The sequence below is a fragment of the Melanotaenia boesemani genome, chromosome 23 (genome assembly GCF_017639745.1).
Source record: "Melanotaenia boesemani isolate fMelBoe1 chromosome 23, fMelBoe1.pri, whole genome shotgun sequence".
In the NCBI taxonomy this organism is placed as follows: Eukaryota; Metazoa; Chordata; class Actinopteri; order Atheriniformes; family Melanotaeniidae; genus Melanotaenia; species Melanotaenia boesemani.
In genome coordinates this window covers 1,476,484-1,489,711 of record NC_055704.1, presented here as the reverse complement: position 1 = coordinate 1,489,711, position 13,228 = coordinate 1,476,484, and the positions used below count along the sequence as shown (strand labels likewise).

General features: G+C 40.2%; 1 protein-coding gene across 4 annotated transcripts in view; it reads left to right on the top strand.

The window, feature by feature from the left end:
• Positions 1-883: 883 nt before the first annotated feature.
• Positions 884-13,228, top strand: part of arhgef39 (Rho guanine nucleotide exchange factor (GEF) 39) — a 76,534-nt gene continuing 64,189 nt past the window's right edge. For all 4 annotated transcript variants that reach the window (XM_041976884.1, XM_041976883.1, XM_041976882.1 and 1 more), the window contains exons 1-3: positions 884-946; positions 7,723-7,893; positions 9,056-9,150. In XM_041976884.1, the coding sequence (XP_041832818.1) occupies positions 7,744-7,893; positions 9,056-9,150 (245 nt within the window). In that variant the 5' untranslated portion in view covers positions 884-946; positions 7,723-7,743. The remainder of the gene's footprint in view (positions 947-7,722; positions 7,894-9,055; positions 9,151-13,228) is intronic.

Here is a 13,228-nt window from a genome sequence, read left to right as displayed (position 1 = left end):
TATCCAGATTACAAATTCGACTGAATGTACTACTTGCTGCTACATCCTGGTACTACAGCAGTAGTCCATTCAGGTCACTTTCAGGTCCAGACCTCCAGAAATTGTCCCGCTTCTCCAGTCCGGGTGTGTGCTTAAGTAGTTATCTATGTCCCTTTTAAGACAATGTGTGTATTTAATAGTTTTGTTGTTAATGCTACTGCTCACTTTTGTCTGACCTACACTTCAAAACTCTTTATTATTAGGTTGTACTGCTCTATTGAGTCGTCAATAAAGACTTAAAAAAAAGTTTGTTTTTTATTTTTTTAAACCTCATGAACAGACCTGAAACTCCCTTTTAATCCAGTTTTAACACTCATTGCTGGTGTCAGTTCCAGGAAAGGTACAGGTCTGAATGCCTCTAAGACATTACAGAGATTTAATCTTAGTTCGAATAGTCATGTTCGTTCTGTGAGCAACACATTGAAATATTTTCTCCTTTTTTTAGTGCTGATATTTAGTACAGATATATAATATTTCATTAGACAGAAAACTGGAAAGTAGTTTGTTTATAGAGAATATATTATACCTTGTTGTGATAATAAAGACAATGACAAAAGCTTCATCTACTTCATCCAGCTTCTACTTCTCCTGGGAAAGTTTCATTTTAATAAAACAAGATGAGCAGTCTCCAAACAAAACATGAACCACGTCTGCCAAGAGCAATCGCAGTAAATCAACACAATAAAATAACCAGACTAAAAAGCTGATTAAAACAAACTATGTATAGATATGTCTTTTCCTCTGAAACAGCCTCCTTTCTACTTCCGCCTATTGTACAGCCAATCAGCTGAGCCGTGACTGGTTTTAGCCAATCAGCGCCTACGTCAACATCAAATACCGGAAGGAAAAACTCCGCAGTGAAAAGTGCGCCTTTGTTTGAGATAGAGACGTTGTGTGAAGGGGAAAGGTAAGCCTCATTTCGCCCCCCAAAAAAAAAACAAAAAAAAAACCGAATCATATAAAGATATTTAAGTAAATTACTGTGTAAATTATATTTACGTTCATGCTTCAGTTTCTCTTTCAGATTAAAGAATGCCGTCATAACGACTGACTTTTAGTTCTGTAAAATGAGTTGAGGAGGCTCGTTATGTCGCTTCCTTCTGTCAGACATACCTGGCGACAAGAAGAAAAGCTTTATGAAATGTTAATGTTATGGAGATGGACACATGTTTGGTAATGTTTAATGTAACGTTATAGTGAAAAATATGCAGAGGATTAGTTTGACTAGATGTGGATTTTAATCTACTGAATCAATAATTAACTGCCCAGCAGCTGGTTGTGTATAGATGGCTTCGTTCAGATCATGTGAACCTTAATCTATGTTACTCTTAAAGTCAAACACAGTAAGGATGGGGGAGACCAGCTGTATTTCTGGCTGAAAGTTACTGCCCCATGTCGATTAAACTACTGACACTGAGGACTAGGAAATGACTGCATGGGTATTTTTCCCTCTTTGATTTAATAAATAGATAAATAAAGATAATTATCTTTTCCACGCAACATTATTCTGAATAAATCAATTAAAATGTCTCTGTGCAAACACAAAATACAGCCAGAACACACGTTTCATATAAATTCTTTATGGCTGTGACAGATTTTTGCCAGTGTGTGGTGACAGAGCAGCTGACCAGGATTGTGTTCATCGCTGCCTAAATTAAAAAGTTACCTGGTGTAGATGCAGGGTCAGTCATTAATGTCTCAAACTGTCAGTCAGGGAATTATTGACAGTTAAATTTTATTAACTGGTCCAGGAACTGGTCTTGACTTGTCTTACACAGTACAGCAAGTAATATGAAAACATGAAATCGGACGTCATTTAAACTTAATGACTCAAAATATCACAACTTGTTCTGACTTTCTACAGACATTTAGTCATTTAGCAGATGCTTTGTCAGACAGCCTTTCTGTGGCGGTGCCTTATGAAACTAATCACTATTCTGTTAGCTGATTAGTAACCGACTGTTAAAACGACTACTTGACCAATCGGATTTTGTATCTGATCGGTCTGTGTCAGCTGACGTCACACTCAGGATGTTGGTTGCATCCTCGTTGTAAACGACTGTGCGTCGTCTTTGCTGCGTTATAATCTTTGATAAAACGAGAATCTCGTGTTGTGTGAAAGACTACCATCCTAAGTCACACGATTAAAAAAGGTAGAAAAGTCGGCCACGACGTTAACCATCCCATCAGATCTCAGGGCACTCTTGGTATTTACCTGTATGCTTAAAATCATTCAGTCTGTGACGTTTTATATAAAGATGATTAAATAAAATAAACTGATCAAACACAAACTTATGAACCCGTTTCTATTTCCCTCCCTCTTTGCCTCTAGTTTACAAGCGAAGTTAGCCAATGTGAGTATAGCGACTTTAAAAAGCCAAATAAAGTATATTCATTAACGTAACCTACACAATAAAAACAACAGCAACAACAAAAAACTTTCTTACTTGCCTTTATGAAAATGCTGAGAGCAAACAGGCATGAAGGGAGATAGTGGTGAAAGTGATGTCCTTCCCTCACCGCTGCGACCCAGGCCGTCCGACGGCCAAGACAAGTAAAGTAACCCTAACCACCAGCCATAGCTTCACTAACAGCAGCTTAGCTTCCCTTTGCAGTGAGACTGTCGTGCTGTCCTGCGGTGGAAGTGTGAACAGATCCTGCTCCCTGACATTCCTGAAATGTCCGTGAGCTTCCAGAGATTTGTACTTTCTACACTGTTCATACGTGTAAGCACTGATACCATAAACGAGGTAGCTTATGTCCAGCGACGAGGTTGGTGGTAGAAATGTAGCATCGGAGCTCCATTCCTTAGCTGTGGGGTCGTAAGGATCTATGGCCAAAAACCGATCCTGGCCTCCTTGATAAGCTTGTCCCAGTACGGTGTCCTCATCATTCTTCTTTCTCTCTACTGAGTAAAAGGTTTTAAAACGTGTTACTAACAGAAATACTGCTTGTTGTGTTGCTTGTTTATATCCAAGATGCAACCAGCATGGCGTGTATGTATTTAATTTATTTTGTAAGTTTAATGTGAAGTTATCTCAGACTTTTGATGTCCTCTGCCCCGTTCTATTTCCTGGTCAGCCGCCATATTTTTCCCCTGGCGGACTTTGTTGTGCATGTGCATCTCTCAGCAGAGAGATGCCAACAGTCGATGGGTAAATTATTTGTCGACTATTTTTATTGTCGACAACGTCGACTAATCGTTGCAGCCCTACTGATGAATGAACAGGAAACAGTTATTACTCTGTCAGGGTCCTAAAATGTTTGAGCAGCTTCACTGCCTGAATGAAAACATGGTTTTTGTGGACGTGGCTCTAAAAAGTTCAACATAAGAGCCAGAAGAACCTTACACCAGAGCGATATCATACAGCGACTGCTCAGTTCGCCATCTAGCCGGAACTCTGGTGCTTGGAATGATGCCAGAAATAATGCAGGAAATGGTGGTGGTCTCTTCATTTGATGCTGTATTGATGAGTAATATTTAATTCCAGCTCTAACACTTTTAAGGAACGCAGATGTTTAGGAACTAGGGATGCACCGATATGAAAATTTTGGCCGATACCGATGTCCTATATTAATATTGGTGTCATGGCCGATAACCGATATTTGCCGATGTCGATATTTATATATAGGTCTAGACCTACATATATATCTTAATATATTTTAATATATTAATATTTTATATATATATTTTTTAAGTTTTAAGATTATCAAATCTGTACAAAGTAAAAATGATGCAAACTGTTTTTTTTTGTCCATTTTATTTCCAAATAAAGATACAGTGCTACCAAAACACAAGTAGCAAACAGTGTTACTTTTAAGCAACTTTTACAACTTGTAGCAAGTGTGTAAGCTGGAAATAAATTCAAGTGCAATTTAACTCAGTCAATTCACAAACTCTTGGGAGAAATTTTGGATCATAAATAACAATAAGGATCATAAATAAAACAATATCCTGACAAAGTTAACTTTTCAAACTTGTCTGTATTCATTACAACGAAGCATTTATTTAATTGGAGAACATGTTTTAAACTTAAGTCTACTCCCATTTAAACTCAAATCTGTGAAAAAGGCTAAATGAAAAAAATCAAAACATGTCCTGTCAGTGCATTTTCCAACCTGCACTGTAATTAGTAGACATTCAAGTAAATGTCCCAACACTAAAGCAACACTAAAAACTTTGTAAGTGCAAATTAGTGCAAGCCAATTCCAAGTCCCATCTAAAAAACTGTGACATAACATTAACTCCAAAGACATAGTTGTCTTTGTACATTTCCCAAGCAGCCACAATGTACTCAAAGTAAATTTTCCAAAATACTGAAACTTGAAACTGTATGTTTTAGTCTAGGACTACTTCATCAGTAAAGGCAGGTTTTTTTTAACAAAGAGAAGCATTTCTGCTTTCTCACACTGGATCCTGTTTCTCTTTTCATCAACAATATGTGATGCAGCAGAGAAGAGACGCTCGCTGTCCACACTTGTGCATGGAGCCGAAAGGTACTTGCGTGCTGCCTTGGCCAGGGCAGGAAACCGAGACATGTTGCTTTTCCAATACTGCAGTGGGTTCTCATTTCTGGGGGTGGGAGGCTCACTCAGATAGCCATGCACCTACAGGAAAGTAGACAAGTGTATAACTAGTTTGTCTGATAAATTACCAGCAATCTGGACATTGGACATCATCCTTCACCTCTTAAGAGCTTTGTTCAACTTTGGTCTGAGCAGATGACCAGTGCCTTAAAAGGGCAGTGAAGCATTACTAAAAGATTAGTATGTTTTTTCCATTTAAATAATTCTGTTATTTTACTAACTATAGAATTTACATCACATTAATAAAAATTTTAAAACATTTCACAAAAGGATCTTAACATGCTTTGCTTATTAAATAAAAAACAGGGGCTGATAATACTATACCTGCATGCTTGTGTGGTTTGTCAGGCCCGCATCCTGTTGAATGATCAAGTTTTCCTCCAGAATTTCATCATGCATGTCAAGTAGAGACTGTCCACCCTCACAGCTTGCTCTTATCTTCTTCTCTTGCGGTTCTTCTGTGAACGGTGTCGCTGTGCATCATTTTGTCCACTTCCTTCAGGAGCGTAGTAACTGCAGCTTGCTTTGTGACTGTGTCAAAATAACGATCTTTGTACCTCGGGTCAAGGATGGTTGCCAAGTAGTAAAGCAGCTCGGAGAAAGCGCTTCCAAATCTCTCGTTTACAGCTTCCAGTAGAGTGGTCTTTGCTGTGCGGACTCCACTGTCACTGTCAGCTGCCTTGCTCAACAAACGTTTTAGAGCCACAACAGAAGGAATCACATCCGCGGCAGTAGCCAACTTTGAACTTATTTCCATCATTAACTGTTCAGATGGAGTGAGAAGCACAGTCATGTTTTCAACGAGGCTCCACTGGTGTGCGCTTAAACAGGCAGGGAGCTCGTGATCGGCCCTATACACACCAAGCTTCTGATCCAGTAGACTTTTCATCATATAAAATGTACTCTTCCATCTGGTTGCTACATCTTGTTGTAGCACCTTGGTTTTCATGCCTAACTCTTGCTATATGTCTCTCAGCCGAGAGGTGGCAAGTTGGGAGAAAATGTCCGACAATTTTCCTTCCAATAGCCACACTGTCAGAAATGCTTCGCTGGCTTAAAACTCCATCATGCACTGCAAGCTGCAGAGTATGAGCCATGCAGCCCAGGCTTTTAACACCACACTCGTCCATGGCCTTCTGCATATTCCGTGCATTGTCACGAAGCACAACATGCACCTTGTCTTTCTTAATTTTCCACTGTGCAAACATGCAGTCAAATGCACTAGCAATGGCAGCTCCCGTATGCGATCCTGAAAACTCTTGTGCATGCAAAACAGCTCTCTTCATTTCAAAGTTGTCATCAATCCACTGAGCCGTTAGGCTTAACATACTCATCTGACTGATGTCCGAACTCCATATATCCGTAGTGAAACTAATGTCAGTCACATTGTCCAACAACTTGCTCATATGTTCTGGCCACCATTTCATGCAGAGCAGGAAGGCAAACATCTGAAAAATAGTGCCAGCTGGGAAGGATGTAGCGGGGTTCAAGATGCTCAATCAACCGCTGAAATCCTCGGTCCTCCACCAAGGAAAATGGCTGGTTGTCGAGAGCAATCATTTCCATGATCTTGTTCGTGATTGACCTGGCTTTTGCGCTGTCCTTGGCAAATTTCTTGGTTTGGTCGAGTGCTTGCTGTATTGGGCTCCCAACTGTGGCTGCTGCTCTGGTTTTTGCTTGGTGGCTAACCTTACAGGCGTTAGCTTCCTGCAATTGTTTGTGAGCTTCGGGATGGTGGTTTTTCAGATGACATATTAAATTTGTAGTATTGAATGATTTGACACGGCATCCTCCTCGCATCACTTCAACTTTGCATATATTGCATACTGCTTTTCGACTATCATCATTTGACACCGTGAAAAATGACCACACAGCTGACATCGTTTCTAGCTTCCCCACAATGTAGTACTGCATCGCTGTTACATGTCCAACATGGTGGAAAGGCCAAATGCCCCTCCTCCTCCCGACACACGTACACAAACAGCAGTTAGACAAAAAGAAATATCGGGCCGGTTTTGCTCATCGGACCGATACAGATATGTAAAAAAATGCCTAACATCGGCCGATACCGATATTAATGCCGATATATCGTGCATCCCTATTAGGAACGCCATCATTCAGGAACGCTGTGGTTCAGAAACGCTGCGGTTCAGGAACGCTATCATTCAGGAACGCTATCATTCAGGAACGCTATCATTCAGGAACGCTGTGGTTCAGGAACGCTATCATTCAGGAACGCTGCGGCTCAGGAACGCTATCATTCAGGAACGCTATCATTCAGGAACGCTATCATTCAGGAACGCTGTGGTTCAGGAACGCTATCATTCAGGAACGCTGCGGCTCAGGAACGCTATCATTCAGGAACGCTATCATTCAGGAACGCTTCAGGAACGCTGTGGTTCAGGAACGCTATCATTCAGGAACGCTGCGGTTCAGGAACACTATCATTCAGGAACGCTGTGGTTCAGGAACGCTATCATTCAGGAACGCTATCATTCAGGAACGCTATCATTCAGGAACGCTGTGGTTCAGGAACGCTATCATTCAGGAACGCTGCGGTTCAGGAACACTATCATTCAGGAACGCTGTGGTTCAGGAACGCTATCATTCAGGAACGCTGTGGTTCAGGAACGCTGTGGTTCAGGAACGCTGTGGTTCAGGAACGCTGCAGTTCAGGAATGCTGCGGTTCAGGAATGCTGTGGTTCAGGAACGCTATCAGTCAGGAACGCTGTGGTTCAGCAACGCTGGGGTGCAGGAATGCTGCGGTTCAGGAACGCAATCATTCAGGAACGCTGGGGTTCAGGAACGCTGCGGTTCAGGAATGCTATCATTCAGGAACGCTGCAGTTCAGGAACGCTGTGGTTCAGGAACGCTATCATTCAGGAAGGCCGCGGTTCAGGATCAAATCATTCTGACTGATGTATGAACGACTGAAAAATGGAATTTTTTTGTACTTGGATACTTGTAAAATTTCATTGTTGGATGAATTTTGGAATATTTTCTGGTAAACTAAGTTGTTCTGTCAAAGACAATAAAGTTTTTCTAAGTCTAAAGTTGAGAAACAAAGGTCCTGCTCTGATTTTGTGTTTCTGCAGCGTCATCCTCCTCACACCACCATGAGCTTCTCCCCTGGTCCTTCCAGTCCTCTGGTGTTCGACAGTATCCAGCAGCAGAGAGGTCGCTGGGAGAGGAAACGCAGGCGAACGTCCAGAGAGCTGGTTCAGACTGAGCAGCTCTACGTCAGACAGCTGGAACTTGTAAACACAGTACGTTCTGCCACAGTCTTACGGCCAAAACACCGCAAAAACTTCACTGGTTTTATTTCTATTATGTTTTAATACTATGTAATCTGTGGTCTGCGATGGACTGGCCACCTGTTCAGGTGTACCTGCCTCTCGTTACAACATGTGATTCAGTGGAGGAAGCCGCCTGCAGGCCAGTGTCTGGAAAGAAAAGCGAGCGAAAGTGAAAGTGGAAGAAAGTCCGCGGGAAGGTTTAAATGCATAGCGACGAAAACCCAAGAGGTAGAGGCGAGAGTCGCCCCCTCACCCAAATCAAGCTCATACCCAAAAAATGTTCGCATTCGGCAGTGGTGTGGAAGTATTTTGGATTTAAGCCAGATGATGACAAACAGTGTGAGTTGCATAGCAAAGTGTGTTTTGCCCTGGTTGCACAAATCTACAGTCACATAAACGTCACCATAAAGTACAACATGATGAAGTACAACGCAAGAGACAAAGACAGATGTCAATAACTAGACTGAATAGATATATATATATATGTATATGTATGTATATGTGTGTATATATATATATATATATATATATATGTATATGTGTGTGTATATATATATATGTATGTATATATGTATATATGTATATATATATGTATGTATGTATATGTATGTATGTATGTATGTATATATGTGTGTGTATATATATATATATATATATATATATATATGTATATGTATCTGTATATGTATATATATATATATATATATATATATATATATATATATATATATATGTATATGTATATATATGTATATGTATATATATATGTATATGTATATATATATATATATATATGTATATATATGTGTGTGTGTGTGTGTATATATGTATATATCTATGTATATGTATATATGTATATGTATATGAGGATTGGCTGTTTGCCGTCCGAGGTCGGGAAGAGGGAAAATCAGGACAAAAACAGCCCAAAAATGGTTATGTGTGTACCAGGCTTAATGTAAAGCGCTTTGAGTAAAAGTGCTATATAAATACATTTACCATTCAGTTACAAAAACCACCTGAAAACATGGAAAGGTCCTTTTTTATATTACGGCTTTCAGACCTCCCTGTTCCGGCTTCATGGTATAAATACTATGACATAATGTGTTTTTTTTTGCATTGTATTTTCTTACAGTTCTTTGTGGAGATCTTGAAGGCCAAAGGAACCCTGAAGCAGGACATCAGAGAAGCCATCTTCAGTTCAATTAAAGACATTCAGTCAGTAACCCAGTAAGTATTCTCTAAATAATTAAAAGAACAATGCACCAGCGGTGATGGTGAGGGACTGTGTAAAGTGATGGGAATTAGCAGCTTGTCTCTGGTGAGAAAGTACGCTGCAGGTAAAGTCCTCTTTTACTAAAGCGCCATCCTGATCTTCGCGATCCGCAGGGGTGCTGGTGGATGTTTTATAACTTGTCAGACACAGTCACCCCAGGCGATGTCAAACAAAATCAATGATTTCTGCCCACTTGACTGCTGTCGTCAGAGTTGATGCTGCGCCGAGCCGACGGTTCATCACCTTTTTCACACCTTCTAAGTTTGCAGGTCATTACTCACAGCTGTGACTAAGGGTGTGCCTCATGATTTGATTAGATTACGATTCAGGGTGCTTCGATTATCAGGATTTTAAATGCATCTTTTGTTTCAGTTTTTTTTTTCTTACTCCATTCTCACTCCATAATTCCACTCAGTATCCATCATTTCAAGTAACCAAACATATTTATTTCAGCTATCTTTTATTTATTTATATCAAACCATAAACAAATCCAACACATATCCAACATATTTGTCCCACTGAATCTATAGGAAAAATGTGTTGGCAATAGTTAGGGGCAACAACAGGTGTTTTGTCAGTTTGAGAAAAGGTATCCTTGGTTATGGTGAATCCGTAGCACAAAAAACTGTAAATGATCCACCAAATAAGCACCACTGAATAGTCAACTGTGAGGCCACAAGCTGTAAGTTTTGTGTATTAAATTGCTGTCTATCAATATACAGTCATATGCAAAAGTTTGGGCACCCCTGATTATTTTCAAGATTATTCTTAATAAAACATTGGTTGTTTGGATCATCAATTGCAGTTAAATATATCATATAGCAGACAAACACAGCGATATTTGAGAAGTGAAATGAAGTTTATCGGATTTACAGAAAATGTGCAATAATTACTTAAATGAAAATACGCAGGTGCATAAATTTGGGCACCCTTGTTGTTATGTTGATTTGAATACCTTTAGCAATAATTATTGGAGCACAAAATTTGTTTTGTAAGCTCATTGACCCTTGACCTACATACACAGGTGAAGCCAATCATCAGAAGGGGTATTTAAGGTGGCCAATTTCAAGTTTTTCTCCTCTTTGCATCCTCTCTGAAGAGTGACAACATGGGAACCTCAAAACAGCTGTCAGACGACCTGAAAACAAAAATTGTTCAACATCATGATTTAGGTGAAGGATACAAAAAGCTTGCTAAGAGATTCCAGGTGTCAATTTCCACTGTGAGGAACATAGTGAGAAAATGGAAGACCACAGACACAGTTCAAGCAAAGGCCCGGAGTGGCAGGCCCAGAAAAATCTCAGATAGGCAGAGGCGAAGGATGGTGAGAACAATCAAACTCAATCCACAGACCAGCTCCAAAGACCTACAACATGACCTGGCTGCAGATGGTGTCACTGTGCATCGTTCGACCATTCAACGCACTTTGCACAAGGAGATGCTGTATGGGAGAGTAATGAGGAAGAAGCCTTTTCTGCGCACATGCCACAAAAAGAGTCGCTTAAGGTATGCTCAAGCACATTTGGACAAGCCAGCTTCATTTTGGAATAAGGTGCTGTGGACTGATGAAACAAAAATGGAGTTGTTTGGACATAACAAGGGGCGGTATGCATGGCGAGAAAAGAACACAGCATTCCAAGACAAACACTTACTGCCCACAGTAAAATTTGGTGGCGGTACCATCATGCTGTGGGGCTGTGTGGCCAGTTCAGGTACTGGCAATCTTGTTAAAGTTGAAGGTCGGATGGATTCTACCCAGTATCAGCAGATTCTTACAAACAATGTTCAAGAATCAGTCACAAAGTTGAAGCTGCGCCGGGGCTGGATACTTCAACAAGACAATGACCCTAAACACTGCTCAAAATCTACAAAGGCATTCATGCAGAGGAACAAGTACAATGTTCTCGAATGGCCATCTCAGTCCCCAGACCTGAATATTATTGAAAATCTGTGGTGTGATTTAAAGCAGGCTGTCCATGCTCGGAAGCCATCAAATCTGACTGAACTGGAGATGTTTTGCAAAGAAGAATGGTCCAAAATACCTTCAACCAGAATCCAGGCACTTATTGGAGGTTATAGGAAGCGATTGGAGGCTGTCATTTCTGCAAAAGGAGGATCTACTAAATATTGATGACATGTTTCTGTTGGGGTGCCCAAATTTATGCACCTGCCATTATTTGTTTAATTAATTATTGCACACTTTCTGTAAATCCAATAAACTTCATTTCACTTCTCCAATATCGCTGTGTTTGTCTGCTATATGATATATTTAACTGAAATTGATGATCCAAACAACCAGTGATTTATAAAGAAGAATCTTGAAAATGATCAGGGGTGCCCAAACTTTTGCATATGACTGTATGACTATTAACTTATTTTAGACTATTGTTATGTCCATTAACTCTGACTTACAATCAATCAATAAAACTTTATTTATAAAGCACTTTTCATGCTGGGGCAACACAAAGTGCTTTACATGAAAAAATTATTTATGCATATTAAAACAAAAAGAAACTACATAACAGGGAAAAAAAAAAGTTACAGTTGCACGCATGAACATGCATATATACACACAAAGCAGACACACCCCCACCATCCCCATTCAGCACATGACCCCTTGATTTTTTTCTCTGTACTAAAAGTAGTATAAAACACTAAAAGTAATAACCATCTGGCTTGATGCTGCTGTGAAGAAACAATATCATGGGGATCCATCCACACCAGGAGCCAGTCCACCCATGTCCTTCAGCGGCTGCCATCATGGCAACCACCCTGATCAGGGTAGACCGGGGCCCACACCACAGCCATAAGGCAGCAGTATAGGGCCCCAGCCACCCAGACAAGGGCGATCACCGCAACAACAACCCCCAAACTGAGCAGGCAGAGCCCCCGGCGTGGAGGATCCCCATGAGGAAAACATTGGAGTTAAAACAAATATTAAATAACCTTAAGAAACAATAAGCTAAGAGTAAGTAAATAAATAAATAAACAAATAAATAAAATAAATACAGTTGAGTAAAATTAAATGAAAATAAAATAAGATATAAAACTTAAGAAAAAAGCTTAAGATCAAATAAAATTTTGTTAAAAGCTAAGCTAAAAAGGTAGGTCTTAAGCCTCTTTTTAAAAACATCAACAGTCTCTGCAGCCCTGAGGTTCTCTGGCAGGCCGTCCACAGACGAGGGACGTAACAATGGAAAGAGGCCTTACCATATGTCTTGGTCCTCACCCTTGGAACAACTAATAGACCGCTACCAGAGGACCTCAGGGTCCGAGAGGGTTCATAATTTAAAAGCAAGTCGGATGCAAAAGAGGGCCCAAGACCATTAAGACATTTATAAACTACTAGAAGAATTTTAAAATCAATCCTGAAATGCACGGGGAGCCAATGCAGCGATTTTAAACTGGTGTAATGTGTTCCCGTCCTCTGGTCCTCGTCAGAACTCGTGCTGCCGAGTTCTGAAGTAGCTGTAGGTTCGAAAGGGACTTTTTGGAAAGACCAGAGAGCAGGGCGTTACAGTAATCTAATCTACTAGAAATAAAAGCATCAGCACCCCCGTGCTGGCAAGAGAGACAAATGGGCGGACTCTGGCCATGTTGTTAAGATGATAAAATCCTGTCTTTGTGACATTTCTGATGTGTGGAATAAAATCTTGCTCAGAGTCGAAAAGAACACCCAGATTTCTCACACACTGAGAGGGATTAAAATTATGTAGTTTTGGTAAAATGATCTCTCTCTAATTAAAACTTCAGTTTTGTCCTGATTGAGCTGTAAGAAGTTCTCTGCCATCTATGACTTTATAACTAAAAGACAGTTTAAAAGAACGTTAACTCGCTCCAGGTCATCAGGAGACACGACGATGTAAAGCTGTGTGTCATCAGCATAGCTGTGGAAATCAATGACGTGTCCCCTGATGACATCCCCAAGAGGTAACATGTACAAATGAAAAAGTATTGGGCCTTACAGTGTGTGCAGAATTATTAGGCAAATGAGTATTTTGATAACATCATCCTCTTTATGCATGTTGTTCT